This window comes from Mesoplodon bidens (genome assembly GCF_964165515.1).
Source record: "Mesoplodon bidens genome assembly, chromosome: 12".
Taxonomy (NCBI): domain Eukaryota; kingdom Metazoa; phylum Chordata; class Mammalia; order Artiodactyla; family Ziphiidae; genus Mesoplodon; species Mesoplodon bidens.
Genome location: NC_138168.1, coordinates 36,504,381 through 36,530,719, shown reverse-complemented (window position 1 = coordinate 36,530,719; position 26,339 = coordinate 36,504,381). Strand labels below are relative to the sequence as shown.

The window sequence follows — 26,339 nt, the reverse complement described above, 5'->3', positions numbered from 1 at the left end:
AGCACATGGGTCTGTTAGGGAAGCTGGTTGGGGCCTAGGAGATTTGATCCAATTCTTTACTGTTACCCAGAAAAGTGCTGTATTTGTCTAATTTCAGTGATGTTGTTCATCTTGCCATATAAACAGGAAATAGATTTAGGTAGATTCCACTCCTGATGATCCAGCACTATTTATGCTATAGATCTCAAACATTCCCAAAATGCACTTTTAATTGTATGATCTCAACAACTTACAATGAAAATTTTATTCAAGTACTTATATTAGAGACATTTGCCTGCATCCATTAAAAACATGTCAGGGGGCTTCCCTGGTGGTGCAGTGGTTGACAGTCCGCCTGCCGATGCAGGGGACATGGTTTCATGCCCGGGTCTGGGAAGATCCCACATGCCGCAGAGCAGCTGGGCCCGTGAGCCATGGCCGCTGAGCCTGCGCGTCCGGAGCCTGTGCTCCGCAACGGGAGAGGCCACAACAGTGAGAGGCCCACATACCGCAAAAAAAAAAAAACATGTCAGAGCTCTGCCAGTTCCGTACTTTATCCACATGGAAGCATTATCACACTTTAGTGCCTTCCTATAGAAATCACCAACTGTCTGTCAACCCTAATTATCTACTGAGCTCATATGATTTACACATTTTATGTCGTGATAGCCAAACTGCCTTGGATTGATGAGAATGCTGTCTGATTTTGAAGCTTAACAACAGTGGCCTTGGCATGGACATATATACACTACCAAATGTAAAATAGATAGCTAGTGGGAAGCAGCCGCATAGCACAGGGAGATCAGCTCGGTGCTTTGTGACCACCTAGAGGGGTGGGATAGGGAGGGTGGAAGGGAGATGCAAGAGGGAGGAGATATGGGAACATATGTATACGTATAGCTGATTCACTTTGTTATACAGCAGAAACTAACACACCACTGTAAAGCAATTATACTCCAATAAAGATGTTAAAAAAATTAAAAAGTTATATAGTAACTTTAATTTCTAAACTGTTCTAATCATATAAACCATCATTGTCAGAAAATCTCATTTGTGCTATGAAAGAATCATTTGGTTGGTGTTATTCTTTCTCAGGAAATGGAACCCAGGTATAAAGGGCCCACGTGCCGGGCACCCTGTCTCCATCGAGTGCCTCCCTGAACTGATCCACGCCTGTGGAGGGAAGGACCACGGATTCAGCTCCATGATCGAAAAAGAGCTACCGGCCCCAAAAATGAAGCAGGTAAGGCCATCACTTTCATGTTTCGACGCTCCCTCACTCTGGGAAGTTGTACCAAGAGTTTTCTAACTTAGAGTGCTGCTTTCAGAGTCAGACTCTCCTGGGTTTAAGTTCCACCGGCCATTTACTAACCCTGATTATGAACGTGAAAACATTATACCCATCTCGTGAAGTTTTGGGTGAGATCAAGCAGGATGTTATTATGTAAACTGCTCTATGTAGTTCCTGGTACAGAATAAGAGCTCAACAGATGGTATTAAATAATGACAGTAACAATAATTAGAAGTAGCGTCTGCGTTATTAGAAGGTTGTTTCAGTATAATGCTGTTAAGCCGGCTGAGAAAGGCCTACTATGACTTGCCCATTACTAGGCTGCATTGCTCAAGAGCCCTTCTAATCCCTTCTTCAGAGTGGGTTTTGTTTTGTTTTTATGCTTGGGTATACTTTCGTGCAGTTCCCTCAATTACTTTTTTATGCCCCCACCCCATTTTAATCACTTTATTGTTTCTAGATTCTAAAGTAGTCCTTCAAAGAAACTCCTTATTTGTATACCCTGTAGTTTAGATATAAATCTAAATCTATGTTGTGAAAGACAACATAGGTCATTGCTCCAAACTATCTTTGGAAAGATCAAAAACATGAATGAACAATGCCAGAAATATTTGGCATATATAGACTTTTAAGTCTTAAGCAATTTCACCCTAAACATGTCAAAGTAAATGTTCAGGATTTATAACATAATTAACATATTGACTTGCAAATGCAGATATTAAAATAAAGAAACTTCTAAACCATGTCATTTTTTTTTTCCAGTGGAACTTATTTTCGAGTAGGACTTGGAAAAAGTATTACAGGCATCAAAGTCTGATTGTTCAATTTCTGTTGAACCTAAAATTGGCACCAAAAGCTACTTAAATATTCATAATAAGTGCCTACCTTTCTAACTAAATTATCATCAAAATTATGAATAAAAACAATATATTTAAAATGAAAACAAGGCTTCTATTAGCAACAACAGATTTCTAACATAACGTACAGTGATTTCAAGCCAAGTTTTAGATGTGATAAAAAATTAGAACATTGTTGTAATTAGTTCAGGGAGAACTCAGAAGTAAACTTACTTAATTTATTTGCATAAATTGCCATTCTGTTATCTTTAAAACCAAATGCAAATTGGCTCAGTCTGATATGATGATGGTTATTTGGCTCAAAAGTGCTTCAATTTGCAGAGCAATCTGGTGTCGGCTCTGCAGTGAGGCGATCCCAGGTAACATACAAATCCTGAATTATTCCAGAAATTAGTATGTTTAAAGCATCAATTTAAGTGCTAATTGCAGAGGTAATGAGAAAAAGCAGTACGACTGTGAGATTCGCATCTTCTACCACATCAGTATGCCTGGAACGGCTGCTGACTGGCAGAGGATTGGGCTGCTAATTAAATAATTGTATGCATGGCAGTGCTCTTGCCTGATTCAATAGATGAAGATTAATCCTCAGATAAATATGTTTGGCTGGTGTTGAAATGTCTTAGCAATTTCTTTAAAAACAGCTCATGTTTTATATACGCATATGTGAGTGTGTGTGTATGTAAGTATGTTTGTGTGTGTATATATATATGTACAAATATATACACATAGAACAAATATATGTATATACATTGAAGATTGAAAGTAATAATTTCGAGTGCTGCAAAAGATTACAAATATATAAAAGTCAGATCTGACTTTGGAGAGCTTTGTGAAATAAAATTCCAACGAGTTGCTAATACTTAAAATACTATATTGGTAACTCATTTAAAGGTACAAGTGAAGAAACATACGAAGTCTTGCTTCATGTGGTAAATGTTACCTGTGTTGTCTCACGAAGTTAAATGCTTTACAGAAATGGTGTATTTGTGTCTTCACTCTGGCCAGTCTTAAGAGAACATCCAGTGGTACAGCTTCTAGACTCGGTGACTGTTGGTTTTAGCAGGGGATAAGCCATCATTTGTACCTTGAAGCACAGGGTAGACCATTCTGTGGCTTGACTATTTCAAGATCTATTCCAAACGTAATTTCAGATTCACAAGACAAGTTATAGGATTGGAGTTGAAAATTTGCATTGGATTTACATTTTTTGAATTCCTAAGGGATAGTTTGATTCATCAGGGCTTCTTCATTTCAATTAGGTGGTATACTCAATAGCAATAAAGTCTTAGCAAACAGGAAATCAAAGCCTATCAGGAAACCTGTAGTATATATTAAAGAAATACAAGGAAAACCAAAATTAAAGTATTCATGTACTTTTAAAAACTAACTTAGAGGGGCTTCCCTGGTGGAGCAGTGGTTGAGGGTCCGCCTGCCGATACGGGGGACACGGGTTCGTGCCCCGGTCCGGGAAGATCCCCTAAAAAAAAAAAAAAAAAAAAAACTAACTTAGAAGGTAACAACAGATAAAACAGCCAATATATAGAGAAGTTTTCCTGACTGATAGTGATATTTGCCACATATTTATAAATGTTAGAAAAAGATGACAATTAATTATCTGAGGACATTAGGTTTATTTTTTTACATCTTTTCCATAGACTTAGGAATTCATTTATTTATTCATTCATTCAACAATGATAGGGTCTTCCCCAGTGGTCCAGTGGTAAAGAATCCACCTTCCAATGGAGGGGATCCCTGGTCGGGGAACTAGGGTCCCACCTGCCCCGGGGCAACTAAGCCCACACACCACAGCTACTGAGCTCACATGCCTCAACAAGAGAGAGAGAGAAAACCCGCAAGCCACAACTAGAGAGAAGCCGCATGCGTCAGCGAAGATCCTGTGTGCCACAACTAAGACCCGACGCAGCCAAAAACATAAGGAAAATAAATTTAAAAAAAAAAAAAAAAAACTGGGCTTCCCTGGTGGCGCAGTGGTTGAGAGTCCGCCTGCCGATGCGGGGGATGCGGGTTCGTGCCCCGGTCCGGGAAGATTTCACATGCCACGGAGCGGCTGGGCCCGTGAGCCATGGCCGCTGAGCCTGCGCGTCCGGAGCCTGTGCTCCGCAACGGGAGAGGCCACAACAGTGAGAGGCCCGCGTACTGCAAAAAAAAAAAAAACTGATAAGCACTTACCATCTGCATTTTGATTTCTCACAAATATTTTCAATTAAAAGAGCAGGAATAAAATTGGTAAAATATTTTCTACCCCTTTAATATGTGTCATTTAAATTGGTATTCTCAATATGATAATGCCAAAAAAAAAACATATTTCTTTCTAGAAAGAACCCTAGACTTAGAGGGTTCCTTATGATATACAAACATATAGAAACCTTTTCCTTTCAGAATAATTTGGACTATGAGCAAAAGAAAAACCCATTTTGTACAATAAATGATCAATGAATGACGCTGAGTGACATCAACAATTGCATCACAACATTTTTCTTTCTTTTTTTTTTTAATTTATTTATTTATTTTGGGCTGCATTGGGTCTTTGTTGCTGCGTGCGGGCTTTCTCTAGTTGCAGAGAGCGGGGGCTACTCTTCGTTGTGGTACGCGGGCTTCTCGTTGTGGTGGCTTCTCTTGCTGCGGAGCATGGGCTCTAGGCGCGCAGGATTCAGTAGTTGTGGCTCACGGGCTCTAGAGCACAAGCTCAGTAGTTGTGGCGCACGAGCTTAGTTGCTCCGTGGCATGTGGAACCTTCCCAGACCAGGTCTCGAACCCGTGTCCCCTACATTGGCAGGCAGATTCCTAACCACTGCGCCACCAGGGAAGTCCCACAACATTTTTCAAGTTGCTTTTATATCCCCAAGTAATGCTCTCTGCCTTAGAAGTCACATAAATGCTATACTAGATGCTTCTCTAAAACTAACCAGTTCAACAACAGTTATTTTAAAACTTATTTTTTAGTGTAGTCGGTAGTCACTCAATGTCCAGAAGGGATTTACAAGAAAGGGGTCACAAGTTTAGGTAATGATTAATACTTCTTTAGGTGTTTTTAAAGGGACTTTACAAAGATTAAAAGCACGCTATTTTTACACACAAATAAATGAGTACAAGAAAAACTAGGAAATCTGAACAAGAGCTGTGGCTTGTATCACTGGTATTAATATTGTACTTTAGTTTTGAAAAATGCTACCCTTGGGGGAAACTGGGGAAATGGTGCACAGGATCTCTCTGCTTTATTTCTTACAACTGCATTGAATCCAGAACTAATCTCAAAACAAAGAGGTTGATTTTTTAAAAGCTCACTATTTCTTAGTTGCTCACTACATTTTGCATTAACCACTCCTTATCTTTTCTTTCTTTTTTTATTCAGGCGTGGAGTTTCTTATCTCATTTGCCTGTGATAGATGTTGGCTTAAGTGTTAAAGGCTGGTGGGATGACTCAGCGGAAGGACACGATGAGCTCTCTATCACAACCGTGACTTCAGACAAACGCAAGGACAACAGATGGGTCAGGTTGCATGCTGATCAAGAGTATGTGCTTCAAGTCAGCTTGCAGAGAGTCAGCCTTGGGTTCCACAAGGTATAGTGTTTGGTTTCCATTCTCAAATGCTTCACACCAGATCCCAGCACGCACCAGCACACATGTCTTTTATATTACTAATGCGTCCGTGCCCTTCACCAATCCCGCTTCCTCAACTGGCCTTAAGCAGCAAGAGTCAGTCTTCTGCAGTTAGTCAGTTCTCATGTGCCATTTTTCAACCCCAGGATACCCACGTGACATAATAATATAAGGCCTAGAGTCTTTGTCTCAAAGTATGGTCTACAGGCTCCACAGAATTTTCTGGAGTACCTTTAAGAGTGCAGATTCTTTGGCCCTACACCAGGCCGCCTGCACCAGAAACTCAGCACTCTGAAGGGGTCTCAAAATCTAGACTTCTACCCAGCACCCCAAATGAGGAAGATGAAGACGCAGGCTAAACTTTTCTGTGGCTCACTTGCCACATCTGCCTGCTTCCTTCATTAGAATGCATATGAGGGAGCTTTGTCAACGTTCACACAGGCCAAAAATTTACAGTATTTTTTTTAAATTACTGTGCTCTTTTCTGTTGCCTGTGACACCAAAAATAATTATTGGGCCCTCTAAGAATATTAGTACACAGCATGTGGGCAGATTGGTTTTTAGCCCATAATAATCGAAATAAGAATTTGCCTTTTCGTTAGCTCAGTGGAGTCAGGGGCTTTCCCATATCTAGAACTAGCCCGCAGGAGTGAGGTTGTAGTTCATTAATACTGTCCCCTCTGTTTTCACACACGAAATGGTCAGTAACTTTCTGTTGGTACAATGTCTTTTCAATACTGTGCCTTTAAGTCCCATCTCATTTGATTTCTAATTCTAAAAATCAGTCAGTGTAAGTATGAACTGATTGGCCTCTGGCACTTCAGAGGCTTTAATATGAGCATTTTTAGATGACAGTATATCCCAACTTACAAAAGAAAAGGCAGTACTAATCATACCGATAAAATCATGAGGAAAAAAAACGAAGATTTTTTTTTTATCGCTGCCGTGTGAGGGGTAAAATTCCCCATTTTACAGAATAATGGAACTTGGGGAGTATAGGAATTTGCCAAGGTCCTAGAGTCAGAAAATATGAGAGCAGGCTGGGAGCACAGAGTTCTCTGATTCCAGTCCCTGTTCTCTTTGCACCTACCATGTGCAGACACGCTGACAGAAGCGAGGCCTGTTACAAATAGCTAAACAATATACCCCAGCCTCAGGGGGCTCACAGTCTCAACAAAGAGATGCTCAGGCAGCTTATCATAGTGCCTGGATAAACAGTGTACTGAGGTGTATCTAAGGTACGTTGAGAGCGCTAATTAGAGAGAATTTCATTTTGAGACCTTTGCAAATATTTCTGACAATATTGTATTATAAGATTTTTTTTACTATAGTATTAGTACTTAAACATTAGATTTAACTGTGCTAGAAAAACTCTAAAATTTTGTTTCTAAGTGCTGTAAAAATACATTGCTCTCTGACCTCTCTTTTTAAAATGCCTTAAATGAAACAACTCTCTCTAGCATATTGAGTGAAGTCTGATTGAGAGCATGTCATTATTAGTACATTTTACACCATAAATCGTTGTCTTAAGGAATCCCTAGAATAATCTTGGGTTTTGTAAAAATCAATCTAAAATAAAGACTTTAAGTGTCGTCATTATGGTGATAGTTAATCTTGGATGGTGGTGATTAATATATTTTATAAATTGCTTGGCTTACAATTTCCCATTCCTCAGAGAAAGGACTTTTTAAATATCACCATATTAGAATATGTGCTTTTTCATGTGAGCTTTATTCTTGGGGGATGGGGGAAGATGTTTATGTGACAGAGTGCTTATTATCTTAAGATCCAGAGTCTAGCCTGGATTGACTTTTTTCCCCCAGTATCAATTTCTTGCAAATAAGACTTTGGAAGACTTGGTTGATATGTTTGTATCTCAAAGTTAGTTCATCTGCAAGTGGGGAATTAATTTCATTTTTAAGAATGATGTGAGAAAGATTCGAGGGCTTTCTGTTCTCATGGAGCCACAAAGTAGTGTGGCTAGAGTGTGCTTCAAGAATCTTGAAAAAAAGGTAGATGATAGCATATCAAACACACCAAACCTGAAAATTAAACACATCCCAGATACTTAGATTTATGGCCTCCAAGAAAGACAGCGTGGCCTTTTAAGCACAGCCAAGTGGTATAGAAAATCTAGCCATTAGTAATGCTTTATCTTTCCTTTTTTTTTCCTGGTTTACAGGGAAAGCAAGACAGCCATGCAGTCACCCCTCGATTTCCCAAATCAAAAGATGAAGGATGGTTTTTGATATTAGGAGAAGTGGATAAGAGAGAACTTATCGCTTTGAAAAGAGTGGGATATGTCCGAAATCATCATGTTGTCTCCATCTCTTTTTATACTCCTGAAGTACCTGGAAGGTAAGCAGAGTCTTACCCCACCAGAGTCCCGAAAGAATTAACCGCAACAGTGATGAGAACGGTGGTCTTACCGTTTCGTTCCTTTTTTATATTCTAGGTATATCTACACACTGTATTTCATGAGCGACTGCTACCTTGGCCTGGACCAGCAGTACGACATCCACCTCCACATCATACCAGCCAGTGTTTCCGCACAGGCCGATGAGATCTCCGATGCCCTCACTGACCTCAAAGTGAAGTAACCTGACCGAATCCATTTGAAAGAACTGTTGAGAAGCCTGACTGTTCAGTCATCTGGACAAAGTCAAATTACTTGACGTTTGCCTTGGAGGAATCAACTTCCAACCTCAAGGCACTGCAGAAATTGGCGGGGGCCTTTTAACAAATGTTGCCTTTTATAACGTGGTCTTCAAGGGTCTCTTGATGTGTAAAATGACTATGCCCATAGGAGAATCTTTCAATTTGTGTATATTGAGATGATACCTAGGAATTATCAAATCTTACATTTCACAGTGTACTGTTTACAAGAACATCGGTTTCTCTTTTTTTAAGGAAAACTAACTGCACAGGGGCGTGACAGTGTTAAGATTTGTTATAACAGATTTCTAACCCTGCAGCGTAAAATATATAAGATAAATCTGTACAGTGACACACTGTGTTTTGTTCACAAAATTTATACTTTGATCACATATGGAAGTAATTTCAAGAATTTCTTATTGTCACAAATGTTAATAATATATGATGTAAAATTACATTACAGAGCCCAATGATGATTTAAAAGAAAACAGAATATACTGATCTTAGAAAATGTAGATACTGTAACTGGTAGAAATAAAATATTTAGAGTGCCACTTCAACACAGCCTGACTCACTTATTCCCTCTGCCTCCTTTCCATTATAGCCCCTCTTACTCTTCTGTTCGTTTTTTCTTTTCCTTCTCTGTCCAGACTTCCCTTCCATTCTCTTAATACTTATTTACACAAGGAGAGAAGTATAGTCTAATTCATACAGGCCACGTAGTACAAGTCTTTGTCTCTGTGCTCATCAGGGCGGGCCTGAGGCAAACCTAGAAAATTTTCAGCCCCTACAGGTAGGTTTTCACCTGTGATACAAGAAATTTTCCTATTACGGGAAATTTCCCTATATCCGAACAATTTCCATCTTGAAAAATACTTTTTTTCCAACTAAAACATTGTCGGATTCCATATCCATATAACATACATTTTCTAGTGAAATGAAATTCTGTTCTTTGCAAAGAAATTTCAGTTATTCCTGGTCCTGTGATCAATTATTTCAAAATACTTTCCGATGTAACCACCGCAAGTACTGGAATTTAAAACTTTTTCTGAAACTGGAACATATTGCTTATGTGTACCTCCTTTTCCATACCAAAGAAAAAGGTGGGAGAAGGAGGAATAAAAGTAGGATGGGGAGAACCAGGCGTTCACTTCCCAAAATTAAATCTAAATAACTAATGTGAACTCACCAAGTGCAGTGGGCATGAGGTGTCCAAAGGGCTGTAGTCTCAGAAGTTTACTTCATATAAAGAGGTCTTTCTGCCTTTCCTCTGGCAGTTTATTTCCTAGTTGCAATTCATACCTAAGCACTGTTTGAGTGAAATTAAAAGAAAATGAAGATGATATATAGACAATTACCAGTCCATACAGGAACCTGAAGAGAAACAACTCATTGTCTTCATGTTTATCAGCATCGTTCTTTTTTTTTTTTTTTAAAGAAAGCAGGCAACTTTAGGGGGATGGGAGAGATCTACTTCACTGGACATGCAGCAGAGGACATAGGAGCAATAAGAAAGAATTTCTGTTATATCCGTTGACAGAAAAAGCATGACTTATTAAAATTAATTTTAAAATTGAGAGTGGGGCTTCCCTGGTGGCGCAGTGGTTGAGAGTCCGCCTGCCGATGCAGGGGACACGGGTTCGTGCCCCTGTCCGGGAAGATCCCACATGCCGTGGAGCGGCTGGGCCCGTGAGCCATGGCCACTGAGCCTGTGCGTCCGGAGCCTGTGCTCCGCAACGGGAGAGGCCACAACAGTGAGAGGCCCGCGTACCACAAAAAAAAAAAAAAAAAAAATTGAAAGTGATTAGTTCGCAGTAAGCTGCAGAAGACACCAGTAAGGCAAGGTGTGCTTGGATGGGAAAGTTCATCTTACTCCGAAGAGTAACCAATGCTGTTTGTCTACGATGTTATCCTCACTCATTACCTGACCAAAATTTTAGTGTTAGGTGTGCACTGTAATATAGGGCATGTGCCAACACAATCAGATCAATTCCATATTTCATTTTCAATTCCATATTCCATTTCATAGTCCCCTGGATTTTATCAACTCCAAATAATGGAAGTGCCAGTCAGATATTCATTCTAGGTATGATGTGGAGTACTCTGATATCCACATGAATCAGAAACATGTCCTTCCGCTTAGACAAGGTGGCCTGGTGACGAAAAGAAGATGTAGATAACTATAATAAAAGGAAGTCATTGCAGCAATGAAATATTTGGAGAAATCATGAAGGGACATTTAGGCTGAGTTTTGAAGATGGTCAGAGATGAAAGAAGAGCCTTCCAGGTAGAACAGCATTAACAAAGGCTCTGAGATAACCTAGGGTGTCCAGTTGGTCTGCATTTTCAGAGACATGAAAGGGACTGAACAAACAGACAAGAAGGATGGAAAGGTATGTAAATTCTTACCTTGAATTACAGGGTAAGAACTGCAAATCTTAAGCGAATGCAGTGGAATTCCTTGGGAAGGCACCAGAGAAGATGAGAAGGGATTATGAGATTAGAACAGAGGACCAGTGGAGATGGGAGGGTGTGAAACCATGCCTGTGGTGGGGAACAGGTACTAAATACCAACAAGACTGAGTCTCTCCCTTGGATTTTGACATTCCCTTCTAGTGAAGTAATCCAGTAGCCTTAGAAAACCACATACTTCCCAAACACACACTTCACAGTTTCCTCCAGTTGCTCAGAGGAAAGGCCTTGGAGTCATCCTTGACTCCCGCCTCCCTGCCAGCCACAGTGGTCACCATGCTGCTTGGTGAACATCCCATGGTCTTTGGCTGCTCCAAGGATGCTGCTCCATCAGCCTGGCTCTTTCTCCAGACGCCCACAGGTCTAGCCATCTTAAGTTTAAATGTCAACCCACGAAGCTCACCTATCCCCCCATCCCCCTTTCCTGTATTTTCTCCATTGTTCTTATCAGCACTATAAAAATATTCATTTATGGGAATTCCCTAGCAGTCCAATAGTTAGGACTCGGCATTTTCACTGCCATGGCCCGGGTTTGATCCCTGGTCAGGGAACTGAGATCCCGTAAGCCGCAAAGCGCAGCCAGAAAATATATATATATATATATATACTTGTTTATTATTAGTCTCTCCTAACTAAGCTTCCTGATTAAGCTTCAGGAAGGGCTTTTTATCACTTGTGTTCAGGGCTACATAACCAAGACCTACAACATAGCCTGGCACATGGTAGCTGCTTGATAAATCCTTGCGGAATGACTGTTTGAACACAGAGACACCCATGGATTCTAAAATACCACACACCTACTTCAGTTGACACCTGTTCTCCTGGAGGTGGCATCTACTCTCAGACTCACCAAGAGCAAGTACTTGCCTGGTCCTCATGTCACCTGTCAACAGAGGAGAGGTATACTTAAGCTAATTGGTAGCTTTATGATGACGATGACTATGGAATATTTTTATATAGCAGTGGATCTTGGGTATTACAGGTACTTTAAAACTTCAAATTATCATAAAACCTTTTTAGCCTGAAGTTTTAGCTCTCCCTTCTCTCACCAGACCCCTTTCTTTCCTCCATCACTGCTGCTAACTATTCACAGTGAAAGGATCCCCAAACAGGAACTCCATACATTTAAAGAATATGAACTGATAACTTCTCTCTTTCAGCAATAATTCCAAATGAGTAGGCAAACATTATTTCATGCACTAGCTTCTTACAAAGGAAAACCTGAATTAAGTTTTAAATCTTTCAACTGAGTATTACCAAAATAGAACTTGGCTTCAAAGTTATATATTGAGCCTCTAGATTAGCTTTCTTTCTCTGCTTTCAGAAATCTAATTTCTAAATCTAAGAGACAAAAGAAGATAAAATTTTTGAATTTAATGAGTTCTAATTATATTACTTTAAGATCCTCAAAAATGCTCAGAATGGTAGCTGATTCCAGGTTGTCCTGAAAGCCTGGTGTTTTGGTAATGGAGGATGGCTACAGAGACTTCTGGAAAGAGTTATTTCCACAGTTTCAAGCTCAGTTCTTTCACTTTTCCTTATGGAGCATTCCATCCTATTTCTGAAAAATAAAGTTCTTCAAATTTGAGAACTTTAAATGAGATTTCAAAGATTCTTCTTTGCACCTTCTTCCCAAGTTTTTTTTTTTTTTTTTGGTGGAATATATATATTTTGGTAAAAAGTAAAGCATCAACACTTATTATCTTTATACATTGCAGAATGTCTCCCCCACTCACCCCCCTCTTCCTGAACCTCTTCCCCCCCCTTTTTTTAACATCTTTATTAGAGTATAATTGCTTTACAATGGTGTGTCAGTTTCTGCTTTCTAACAAAGTGAATCAGTTATACATATACATATATCCCCATATCTCTTCCCTCTTGCATCTCCCTCCCTCCCACCCTCCCTATCCCACCCCTCTAGGTGGTCACAAAGCACCGAGCTGGTCGCCCTGTGCTATGCGGCTGCTTCCAACTAGCTATCTATTTTACATTTGGTAGTGTATATATGTCCATGCCACTCTCTCCCTTTGTCCCAGCTTACCCTTCGCCCTCCCTGTATCCTCAAGTCCATTCTCTAGTAGGTCTGCATCTTTATTCCCGTCTTGCCCCTAGGTTGTTCTGACCATTTTCTTTTTTTTTTTAGATTCCATATATATGTGTTAGCACACAGTATTTGTTTTTCTCTTTCTGACTTACTTCACTCTGTATGACAGACTCTAGGTCCATCTACCTCACTACAAATAACTCAGTTTCCTTCCTTTCTATGGCTGAGTAATATTCCATTGTATATATGTGCCACATCTTCTTTATCCATTCATCTGTTGATGGACACTTAGGTTGCTTCCATGTCCTGGCTATTGTAAATAGAGCTGCAATGAACATTTTGGCACATGGCCCTTTTTGAATTCTGGTTTTCTCAGGGTATATGCCCAGTAGTGGGATTGCTGGGTCGTATGGTAGTTCTATTTTTAGTTTTTTAAGGAACCTCCATACTGTTCTCCATAGTGGCTGTATCAATTTACATGCCCACCAACAGTGCAAGAGGGTTCCCTTTTCTCCACACCCTCTCCAGCATTTATTGTTTGTAGATATTTTGATGATGGCCATTCTGACCAGTTTGAGATGATATCTCATTGTAGTTTTGATTTGCATTTCTCTAATAATTAATGATGTTGAGCATTCTTTCATGTGTTTGTTGGCAATCTGTATGTCTTCTTTGGAGAAATGTCTATTTAGGTCTTCTGCTCGTTTTTGGATTGGGTTGTTTGTTTTTTTGATATTGAGCTGCATGAGTTGTTTCCCAGGTCTTTTGCATGCCAATTTGAGAAAGATCTTGGGGTGCTAGTCAGATGTTGAGTCTAGTCCCACCCAAGGTCAAGCTTTGGGCTCTGACAGCCACATCTGAATAGATGCTTAAATTTTTATTGTTACTCTTCAACTGGCCTGCAATTCAGAGAATATTTTTTAAATGCACTTGATTGAATTTTCACGGGTAATACTGTGTCTCTAATATTAAGCAGTTCCTTATGGAGACTTCCTGGAGAACATAATGGACTGTAAATCAATCCATGTTTGGTTAAGAAGAATTAGAGCACCTCCTTCTAACTAAAAGTTCTTTGAATCCCCAAACCCATGTTTCCTTACTTATTAAGTTTATTATTTGTCTGTTCTTGATTTTATTTGCACTTGTTAAATAAATCCCATAGATGCCATGCCCATCCACTGAAAGCAAGTATAATCATCTTGAATGATTGTACCCTTTGATTCCAGTTATATTGGAAGCAGTTTTTAATGATTTGAAGATCACAGGGCTGATCTAAGATGAATTTTATTTCTGAACTTTCATCCAAGTACAGCTGGCTCTTGATATCAAAATACTGCACCTTGCAGGATATGGATTGCTCTTACCAGTTCAGGAACTCCCTACAGCCAATGGCCCATTTTCCCAAATAGCCTTGAAGGTGCCAACATTTCAGAGAAGAATGGAGCTTCTGAAATAACCAAATAATTCCTGCAAGTGAGATGGCTAGTAACACTGTGTAATGCTGACTGCCATAAAAGTGAAACACCAAAGACAATTAGAAAAGGGAGATTCTGCAGAAGTTTTTCATGGCAATACATCAGAATTGGTGCATATTCTCTAAAAGTAACCGTCTACAGGGTAAAAATTCATTTGGATGTGTCAGTTCTAACCAAAGTGGACCAGCAAACCATAAAATCGACTTAAATTACAGAAGGGAAAGTTTGAATTGGAACAACAGCAACAAAACTTCACAGCGTGTTTATGAAATACTGCATAGCCAGTCTACCAACGGAGATCTGCATTAACCAAACATTATCTGCCTCAACATCATAGCTGTCTCTCCACCCAACCCCACACTAGAGACAGGTCACTGCATACTTCTTTAAGTATCTGAAATCGAAGCCACATGAAAATGTCTGATAGTCATTCTGAAAAAGAATGCCAATATCTTCAACTGAGCTTTCAAATAAGCTTGTCTAATTACAATACAGAAATGGCCTAATTGTGGGCAATATACCAGGAATGTGCATCTTTACCTATGTTATTTAGCTGGGTATTGTCAGAAAATATGCTCTATTTCCTATCACAACACAGTTTTACCAGAGATCTGGAAGGAATAGATATGGGTTAGAAAGAAAACTGCATTTGCTGTATCAAGAGAAGCAGTTTGGGTTTGGGGGTTTTTGTTGTTATTTTCCTTTCATTACCCCTTACCCCTGTATTGTCTTTGGTGATCCAACCCCATATTGGAAGATTTTAGGACAATACATCTGGTCAGCTCTCTTCTGTTCCCATTTCCTCACCTACAGAACAGTGGTAATACCCGCCCGTGCTTCCTCTCAGAGTACTTGGCTCCATCATAAGAAAGGCAGCCATCTTCATCGCTGTGGCACAGCAAGTGTTTTACCAATTTTGTTGAACTAATCATTTACGTGAAAATGCTTAGAAAATAATAAGGCACTATAAAGAGGAACTGAGATGTAAATGAAAGTCTAAGGTGATAAATTATAAACCACCTCGTCTGCAGGATTGATTTTATATGTCAATGAACAATAGGCTAAGAGCCCACCTCATCATTGCTACTCCCACCAGAAACACTAAAATCTTTATGCCCAGAGAGGGACGTGCTTGTGTTCCATTCCCTTGTGCTACAGTATTTCCACCTCTCCAAACGCAAAGGCATGCACACTTTCAGTTGTAGCTCAGCACACATAGGGGAATGGGTGTTACTTCAGTGGAACTTTGCTGAGGATGCTTCCTGGGAACGTGCTTTGACAGATAGTGAAGGGGAGACAGCAGCCTCAGGCAGTGGAGGAGAAGTCTGACCCTCATTTCTGCCCCTTCTAGCTTCTGAGGACAAACTTCACCACTTCACAACCTTGCCAGGGTCATTTCTGATGTCCAGATTAGCAGAAACAAGGACCATTCTGGAAGCAGAGCAGCTTTTGAGAGCAAGGGCTGTGGGCACCTCACACTTTGACCAAGAGTTTGGGTTGTAAGACATATTGCACCCAGAGTGATATGATATTTTCAAGTAAGTTCTAAAATTTCCTCAAGAGCATTTATGTACTTTCCTTAATATTGCAAGCAATACCCACTCTGTCCAATTTCCCGGGGAGTTGCGTTTGCTCCCATGCTTGTATAAGCACGACAATCAATTTAAGTATATTCAGTAAAAACCTAAACCCTTTCCTTTTGAAAGCAAATATTTGATTTTTCTTTCAGAAGTAACTATTTTTATACCATTTTGTCCAACTTCTGAAACCTAACTCTAGCCAAAAAATAAGGAGGAGAAAAATGCAGCTGGCTTCTAATATAGTATATTAGAAGCAGTGAGAATCATACAGACATCTCAATAAAACCTCAGTCTTATTTTCTGATACTTTAGAAAATGCATTCCTCTAAAAACACATTACCCTTCAAGTGGCCTTTGGAGAAACTGAAACATTGAAGAAATCCTTGGACTGCAGTAAAGAACATTCTCCATGGACAATTCCAATCAATTATAGAAACATAACTGTACCCAGATCGTATAATATACCAGTGATGATCCTGGCTTCTGTCCTTCTTATAAAATGCTGCAACTCACAAACATCGGTCCTGCTGCTAGTTGCAGCTCTCCAACCCAGAAAGATTTACTCTCAACTGATTGTTACTTTTCATGCTGAAAATGATAGTACATCTGCATCTTCTATTTCAGTTTTGTCATTTCGTTGTCTTTGCCCACTGTGTTAATCATTTTTGGATGCTTCAATCCTATCTCCAGACAATATATTTGAAACACTCATGAGGATGCATTGCATAAATATTGAATGTGTTAAAGACAGAGTCTGAGGTAATTCAGAATGAATTTAAGTAAATTGATTGGAATCAGCTTTTATTTAGGAAATCTTCTAGGGACAATTCCAACATATTGAAAATAACTAACTGTTCACAGAGATGCAATCTGCATATGCATTCCAATAAATCCATGCATCAGCAATCAAAACAGAAATACATGCCTTTAAGATGCCGGAAAACAACTAAAAAGTGATACAAATTACAGTAATAAAATAACTGGGAATATTCTTCAGAACAAAAATGCTTTAATAAAATCAGATAAAGATAATGTAACAGTGATGAGGTGTTAAAATAAAAAGGGGAAATGTAAGGTACACCCAAGCTGTAATTACATATGTGTTTTATAGGTTCAGTAGACAGAAAAATGAGATCTGTTCCACCCTGGTGAACGGTGAGGGAAAGAGAAGTGACAACGGTAATTAAAAGTCAAATGTCTTGGGATTTCCCTGCTGGTCCAGCGGTTAAGACCCCGTGTTTCCAATGCAAGGGGCCGGGGTTTGATCCCCGGTCAGGGAACTAATCCTGCATGCTGCAACTAAGAGCCTGCATAACGCAACTAAAGATCCCACACACCGCAACGAAGACCCGGTACAGCCAAATAAATAACTATTTAAAAAAAAAATCAAATGTGTTGCATTGGGTTTGGCAATGATTTCTTGAGTATGACACCAAGGGCACAGGCAACAAAAGAAAAAATAGACAAATTGAGCTTCATAAAAGTAGTGCATCAAAAGACACTATGTATTAGCAATAAAAAGGCAACCCACAGAATATGGAGAGAAAATATTTTCGAATTATATGCCTGATAAAGGATTAATATTCACAATATATAGAGAACTTATAAAACTCAAAAACAACAAAAAAACCAACCTGATTCAAAACTGGGTGTTGGGCTGCACCCCACAGGCTTACAAGCCCTGTACTTGCCCAGCTTCAAGACCAAAGAGTCTGGAGTCAGCAACAGAAACATCAGTGGTTTAATGGATGGGCCAGCTTACAGGTCTGAGGCAAGGTTCTGGACGGCAGACAGGACTTGGCTGCAGTCTTTGCTCCCAGGCAGAAGGGGAGACTACCACTTATCAGGGAATTGACATCAGGTGGGCTCATTAGTTACCAGGGAAACCAGTAGAGGGGCACACCCCTCACCACCCCTTTGATAGGAACAATCACCAGCTGGGGCCTGGAGCAAGTACATAGGAAGGTCAGTCATGTGCATAAGATATAGGTGAAGCAAGCACTGGTCGGGCAGGGGATGTACAGAGAACAAGAGAATAGCCCTCTTGAGTGGCCTGACCATACAGTGGGGAATAGATAAGCACCCCCCCCAAAAAAATAGATAAGTCTCAAAAAAAGATATGCAAGTAGCCAATGATCACATGAAAAGATGCTCAACATCACTAATCACTAGAGAAATGCAAATCAAAACCACAATGAGATATCGCCTCACACCAATTAGATGAAAAAAAAAAAAAAAAAACCCAGAAAATAACAAACGTTGATGAGGAAGTGGAGAAATTGGAACCCTTTTGCACTGTTGCTGGAAATGTAAAATGATACAACCACTGTGGGAAAAGAGTATGGCAGATCCTCAAAAAACTAAAAATCGAATTACCATATGTTGGGCTGCCCCCCACAGGGCTACAAGCCCTGTGCTTGCCCAGCTTCAAGACTGAAGAAAGAGCCTGGAGTCAGCAACAGAGACATCAGTGGTTTAATGGATGGGGGAGCTTACATGTCTGAAGCGAGGTCCTGGAGCAACACCCCACCGTGTGCAGCCGACGGCAGACAGGACACAGTGTCAGTCTTCACTCCCTCCCAGGGAGGAATGGGAGATTACCAGTTATAAGAGAATTGATGTCAGGTGGGCTCAGTAGTTACCAGGGAAACCAGTAGAGGAGCACACCCCCCCTCACCACCCCTTTGATAAGCTATCACTAGCTGGGGCCAGGGGCAAGTACATAGGAAGTTCAGTCATGTGAGCAGGGTGTAGGTGAAGCAGGTCCTGGTCAGGCAGGGGATGTACAGAGAGCAAGAGAACAGCCATCTTGACTGGCCTGACCATACACCATATGATCAAGCAATTTCATTTCTGGGTATATATCCAAAAGAACTGAAAGCAGGGTCTTGAAGAAATATTTGTATACCCATGTTCATAGCAGCATTATTCACAGTGGCTAAAACAAGTGTCCATCAACAGATGAATGGATAAGCAAAATGTGGTATATACATGTAATGGAATATTATGCAGCTTTCAAAAGGAAAGAAATTCTGACATATGCTGAAACATGGATGAACTTTGAAGACATAATGCAAACTTAAATAAGACAGTAACAAAAAGACAAATACTATATGATTCCACTTATATGAGGTACCCAGAATAGTCAAATTCATAGAGACAGAAAGTAAAATGGTGGTTACCAGGGGCTGGGGAAAGGGAGCATGGGGAATTAATAGATAGTTTCAGTTTTGCAAAATAAAATTTAGGAGATAGATGGTGGTAACAACTGTGTAACAATATGAATATACTTAATACCACTGAACTGTATACTTAAAAAATGGTTAAGATGGTAAATTCTATGTGTATTTCACAATAATAAAAAAGATGTTATTATTATTGGGTATTTTTGGCCATGTTGTGCGGCTTGTGGGAGCTCATTTCCCTGACCAAGGATTGAACCCAGGCCATGGCAGTGAAAGCCCAGAATCCTAACCACTAGGCCACCAGGGAACTCCCAAAACAAGATGTTTTTTTTTTTAAGTCAGATATCTTGGATCGAATGTGAACAATAATAAGAGGGGCTTCCCTGGTGGTGCAATGGTTGAGAATCTGCCTGCCAATGCAGGGGACACGGGTTCGAGCTCTGGTCTGGGAAGATCCCACGTGCCGCGGAGCAACTAGGCCCGTGAGCCACAACTACTGAGCCTGTGCGTCTGGAGCCTGTGCTCTGCAACAAGAGAGGCCGCGATAGTGAGAGGCCCACGCACCGCAATGAAGAGTGGCCCCCACTTTCCGCAACTAGAGAAAGCCCTAGCACAGAAACGAGGACCCAACACAGCCAAACATAAATTGAAAAAAAAAAAAAGAATAATAAGAAAACCAAATGACATTCAAAATGTTTATTAAAAGTTCTGGACAGGGGCTCCCCTGCTGACGCAGTGGTTGAGAGTCCACCTGCCGATGCAGGGGACACAAGTTCGTGCCCCGGTCCGGGAAGATCCCACATGCCGTGGAGCGGCTGGGCCCGTGAGCCATGGCCGCTGAGCCTGTGCGTCCGGAGCCTGTGCTCCGCAGCGGAGAGGCCACAGCACTGAGAGGCCCGCGTACTGCAAAAAAAAAAAAAAAAAAAAAAAGTTCAGGACAATGCACTTATGTAGTCAGAATAATTATACAGGCAAAAGTAAACATTCTACGTGGAAAATTTACCAGACCACTTTGCCAGTTTATTCCATTGAAAATATATTTCAGAAACCTGTCAAACTGTTGTTTCTAGATATTAAAAAAAAAAAAGAAGGGTGAAGCAACTAATTTCCATTCATGCATCCTTCCCTACTCCTTTCCCCGCCAGAATCCATATCCTTGAATTAGGTCAGAGTCAGGTCTTCTCAGACCAAGCGCATATGTCAGCAACCCCAGCACTTAGCCCCAGACTTTATACTTATCACACTAAAAACTTATCAGTCGGTTGAAGGGTGGTCCCTTAGTGACACCCTCACCTCCAGTAATGTGAACCTGGTAACCAAGAAGTCAGGCCTGGTTCCCTCTCCCTCATCTCCCACACCTATGCCTGTGAGGGTTTTGAATCCCACTCTCTGAGTCCGCAGAGAATAGAATGAAAAGTTTTTAATTATTTGTATTTTACCCATTCCTTTTTATTATGAAATAAGCTAAACATAAAAAATGTAGAAACTAATATGATGAATATCCCTGCACTGTCTCCCAAATTTATTGAATGATAACATTTTTCATACTTACTTTTTAAAAGAGAAATACAACACTAAATGTATAGTTGGTGTCCTGTACACCCTTTCACTCCTTCCAGCCCAGAGCTAATCCCTACCCTGAATTATTATCTTTCATGTACATGTTTTTATACTCTTACTGATATAACTACATACTTTTATTACCTGTTTTTACACTATTTTCACATACATGCAAAAGAGATATATAGCAGATGCGGTCAGCAGCCTCCAAGATGGCCCTCCATGACCCTACCTCCTGGTATTCACACCCTGGGCATTCCCTCCCCTTAAACATTGTCAGGACTTAAAGATTAACTTCTAATGAACAGAATATGGTAGAAGTGATGGGATATCACTTCCAAGATTAGATGATAAAAATCACTGTTTTTGAGGGACTTCCTTGGTGGTCTAGTTGTTAAGAATACACCTTCCAATGACGGGGATGAAGGTTCTATCCCTGGTCAGGGATATCAATAGATCACAGTTTAGTTACTCATTTTTAAGTTGATGGGTTTTTATATTTGTTCCCAATACGTGCTACCAAAAATAATTGCTGGGCTTTCCTGGTGGCACAGTGGTTGGGAGTCCGCCTGCCGATGCAGAGGATGCGGGTTCGAGCCCTGGTGCAGGAGGATCCCACATGCCGCGGAGTGGCTGGGCCCGTGCTCCATGGCCGCTGAGCCTGCGTGTCCAGAGACTGTGCTCCGCAACGGGAGAGGCCACAGCAATGAGAGGCCCGTGTACCGCAAAAAATAAATAAATAAATAAATAAATAATTGCTGCAACCAATACTTTTCCCACTTCTTTTGTTGTTGTTGTTGTGCCACAGGGCTTGTGGGATCTTAGTTCCCTGACCAGGGATTGAACCCGGCCCCTTGACAGTGAGAGTGCGGAGTCCTAACCACTGGACCACCCCCGAAATTCCCTATTTTTCCCACTTCTTATTGAATGATCTTTCATTTCATAAAAATGCATATAGCTCAATAATATTCAAGTTAAGATTTTATTTCAGGAATCAAAAGAGACTAGACACAAAGAATTTATGATTTGACTAGACTAGTATGACGTGTTTATATTTTGAGGGCAAAGTGTAATCTGCCGTGTATTTCTCCACCGAAACATATCTAAGTAGGTGATACTGAAATTGTAGAATACAATAAAGGCAGCCATGGAACCATATTCCAGGCCAAGGCTGATGCAACACAGGCAGCCATGGTCTCATGATTCCCTGATTATGTACAAACTGAACTAGTTAACATGCATTTTCCTTTTCTGCTGCTCTTTTTTTTTTTTTTTTTTTTTGGCGATACGCGGGCTTCTCACTTTTGTGGCCTCTCCCGTTGCGGAGCCCAGGCTCCAGATGCGCAGGCTCAGCGGCCATGGCTCACGGGCCCAGCCGCTCCGCGGCATGTGGGATCTTCCCGGACCGGGGCACGAACCCGTGTCCCCTGCATCGGCAGGCGGACTCTCAACCACTGTGCCACCAGGGAAGCCCTCTGCTGCTCTTTTAAACTTAGACTGAACTGCAGAATTTCCCAATGGATGCTTCTTTTGTGCCTCAGTGGGCGATGTCCTCAGGTGGATTCTCTAGGCGTCGCCTGAAGAAAAGAGTCAGAGAGAAGAGCCCCAGTTTTCAGCGCTCTGCTGAGGGGGAATTCAGCAGGCCCCGCCTGGGGGCTGCAGGCCTTTACCCTTCCTGTACCACAGGAGCTAAACTGAAGTTGTCAACCTCCTAAGAAATGGGAACATGCCCTGTCATCATCTCTCCTGGCAAAATAAGACTGGTTAAAATGTCATCGTGAATTAACAGGCATGCCTGCGTGCTTCATGGTGTGACAAAGGTCTTAAAAGGCTCTCTTCTGTTTTTGATTTGCAGACTTTTAAAGCTGGCATTAAAAATATTCCTTCCATACAGCGTATTTGGTCAAATGCTATCACATTTTTGGATAAGCTTGGTTATTTGTATTAAATCTATCTCTTTATATTTCCTATCACATGTGATAGGAAAGGAGAATCCTGCAGACACTTGCCTCCCAGTTTTAGCCAAAGCTAGAGCAGCAAGCTACCCCCAATACCACCACCCTCGTGAAGGCACAAAAGTACTAAATAGAGAAAAGCCGGCTTTGATGGTGAGGTGCAAATATAGTAACAGCCCTCCGTGTGTTGCCTTGAATGGCTGTTGTCCTAATGCACGCTGAAGGGGTGATCTATTTAAAGGGATGTCAGACATTTCAAAGAACTTGACTTACCATTTCACCACAACCTAAGATTTATTCAAGAAGAAACAAAAAGATCACATTAAAAAATTCCTTCATGGGGACTTCCCTGGCCATCCAGTGGTTAAGACTTCGCCTTCCAATGTAGGGGGTGCGGGTTCGATCCCTGGTTGGGGAACTAAGATCCTACATGCCTCCAAAAGACCAAAATATAAAACAGAAACAATAGTGTAACAAATTCAATAAAGACTTTAAAAATGGTCCACATCAAAAAAATCCTAAAAAAAAAAAATTCCTTCATTATTTGAATCATTTTCGGAAGCGATCTGTATCTCTCTCAGAGTATATATATTTTATCTCCTGAGCGTCCACTGAAGAAATACATACTAAGCACAACCTTCAACCAAAACTGAGCTATGCAGATGCTTCAGAACACAAGAAGCAACAAAACTCGGCCACTAACCTGGGCACTAACCGGTTCACCTTAAACCTTCACCTGCAGAGCCCACCGCCCCGTATATAGGAAGCGCTTGAGAAATACCTGTGGCACAACTACAATTTTAAGATAACAGATTGGAGGACTGTCTCATATAGACCATGAAGCTAACAGAGGAAACTGAAGGTAATAAAGCTTCTGCAGCACCCACGACGCCCACTGTTCTCTCTCAAAGGGATGGGGTGAGGTGTCTCCAGTGAGGGTCAGCAGAACAAAGTGAGGTTACGGAATATCCTTCCTGCTTGCAGGTCATTAGGCAGACAAATGCCTTCCTGTGCTGGGAAAGATGATCTGAAAGAGAACCAAGTAAGCGCGGAATTTAGGAAATTAAAGGTATTTTTCAGGCAGTGGGTCCCGTAGTAAATGTCCCTGATGTCTAACCCCCACTGGAGAATATCTTACAGCCTCCACTGCAGATTGCTATTCACTTAACATGTTCCCAACCAAATGTGCAATGCCTTAAGAACTCAGCGCTCGCTATAGAATAATTCTGGAAGGATATACGAGGAATTTATGAGCAGTGGCTTCTGAGGGGGGCTCTGGAAGGAGAGGTTTAATATGTAATGTTTTGCACTATTTGATTTTTTTTACCTTGTGCTCACACAGTATTTTTCCATTGAAAATAGTTGGCTTGTTTGATAAAAGAAAAAAAGTCTCTCAAAAGTGTAACCTGCTTCAAAAAAACTGAACCAAACCAAACGATTGTGCTTGGTATTTCCTTTACAAACTGATTGACTAGTTGTGCCCCTGAGGGGATAGGGGTTCCATGTCAGCTTAAGAAAACAAAAACAAAAACAAACAAAAACAAAAAACCCTTTAATTTCCTGTTGAGGACAACTTTGGGAGAAAGAGGGTGATTGCTGGTTCACGCCAGGGAAGGGACCCCCCCGGAGAGTGGGTATGGGTTCTCTGATGTGTTTACTGTATGTGAAAATGGAACGGCCTGTGCTGAAGCCCCCAGCTCCTCCACGAGGCACTGTGAGCCTGAGTGGATTGTCACTAGCGATGATTCTCCATTAAAAGACAATTAAAACAAGGGGAGATTCAGTGTTTTATTTAGGGAAGAAAACTGAAGATTTTCTGGGGAAGGGGTTTTAGTTTTGTGCTTTTTGTACTTCAAAAAATCTCAAGGTGCTTTCTCTCCTTCCATCCCTATTATGGGTTGAATTGTGTCCCCTGCCCAAAAAAGATATGTTCAAGTCCTAGCCCCCAGTACCTCAGAATGTGACTGAGTTTGCACACAGGGTCTTTACAGAGATCATCAAATTAAAATTAGGGCCTTGGGGTGGGCCCTCATCCACTATGGCTGGTGTTCTTATTAAAAGGGAAATTTGGGGCTTCTCTGGTGGCGCAGTGGTTGAGAGTCTGCCTGCCGATGCAGGGGACACAGGTTCGTTCCCCGGTCTGGGAAGATCCCACATGCCGCGCAGCGGCTGGGCCCGTGAGCCATGGCCGCTGAGCCTGCGCGTCCGGAGCCTGTGCTCCGCAGCGGGAGAGGCCGCAACAGTGAGAGGCCCGCGTACTGCAAAAAAAAAAAAAGAAAGAAAAAGAAACACAGGGAGGACGCCTGTGAAGAAAGGGGCAGATATGGGAGTCAAGGAACGTGTGGGACGGCCAGAAGCTGGACGAGGCAAGGACAGGTCCTTCCCCTACAGGCTTCAGAGGCAGCGCAGCCCTGCAGATGCCTGGCTTTCAGACTTCTAGCCGATGCACTGTGAGACAATGGATTCCTGTTTTTCCTAAACCGGCTAGTATTGGGTACTTTGTTATGGCAGCCCTAGGACACTAATACAAACCTTTCCTGTAACTTCCGGGCATACAGGCCCTCAATGACCTCTGCCAGGTCTCAGTCCCTGTGGCCTTTTGCCTCAAACCTGAAACCTTGTGTTTTGTCTCATTGCTTTCAGTTCTTTCATGCTACCAGAGCCTCCAGGCCTTAGCCCAGTTGGTCTCCAAGCTTGGAAGGACTTCAGGGTCTTGGGGGCCTTCGTGGCTGTCCACCTCTCACTCATCCTCAAGTCTCAGCTTGGAGGCATCTCCTCAAGGCTGTGAAGCTCCCATTCCCAGCCCTACTGTTCCTTGTCCCTCCTTCATTGCTGCACCTGCCCACGATGCTGAAAGTGTCTGTCTGTGGGTCTGTCTGGCCTGTGAGAATAACTCTTTGCAGGGCCGGGACCATGCCGTCTTCAGCTTTTACTCCCAAGCCTGCCACAATGCCCGACGCACAGATGCTCAGTGAATCATTCCCGAGACGAACTGCCCTCTGAGTACCTACCGTTGGTGCGACCCTGTCAGGAGACGCTCTGTCATTCCAACCACCTCCAAGTAGGAGCCAATGCCCAGAATCTAAGCAGCCTGTGGCGGACTAGAGAGGAGACACATCATGACAAGGAGAAATAGGGCATCTGGTCTGTTTCTAGCACTTCTGTAACTATCACTTGCCGCACTCAGGGGTCCCATGAGACAACAGCCCAGAGCAACAAACGGAGTCCCAGGAAAGGCATCTAGTCTGGGTTACAAATCTGCACTGTCTGGGGTATTTTTCCCCCATTATCTCTCACTTGTCTACTTGCACATCTGCCTTGATTGCATTTGGGGCTGTAACCTCCTCTTCCGAGAGGGGCCTCTGGGAACTGAAGAAATGACGGCTGGATTGAAACTGCAAAACCGGGAGACTGAACAAATGGGTGGATCTGAACGAAGGCTCTGGAAGAAGTGGATGGTCTCATTCCCCCCACTTGTTTATTATAAGACCAAAAGAACATGTTTGAAGGACTAATGATTTAGAAGGAAAAAAAAAGTGGGAAATGAAAACCTTATTTTTCTAAGGAAAGAACGTTTTTCCCTTGATCATCCACAAATTATAAGACGACATACATCAGCATGCTATTTCATTAACAAATTACAGTCCCCTCTCCACAGCGGAGG

At 41.5% G+C, this 26,339-nt stretch overlaps 1 protein-coding gene across 1 annotated transcript in view; it reads left to right on the top strand.

Annotated features, from left to right (window-relative positions):
- ASCC3 (activating signal cointegrator 1 complex subunit 3) overlaps positions 1-8,964 on the top strand; it is a 325,470-nt gene extending 316,506 nt beyond the window's left edge. Inside the window, exons 39-42 of the mRNA XM_081251559.1 lie at positions 1,075-1,222; positions 5,501-5,710; positions 7,932-8,107; positions 8,205-8,964. Of these exons, the coding sequence (XP_081107685.1) occupies positions 1,075-1,222; positions 5,501-5,710; positions 7,932-8,107; positions 8,205-8,349 (679 nt within the window). The 3' untranslated portion in view covers positions 8,350-8,964. The remainder of the gene's footprint in view (positions 1-1,074; positions 1,223-5,500; positions 5,711-7,931; positions 8,108-8,204) is intronic.
- The last annotated feature ends 17,375 nt before the right edge of the window (positions 8,965-26,339 follow it).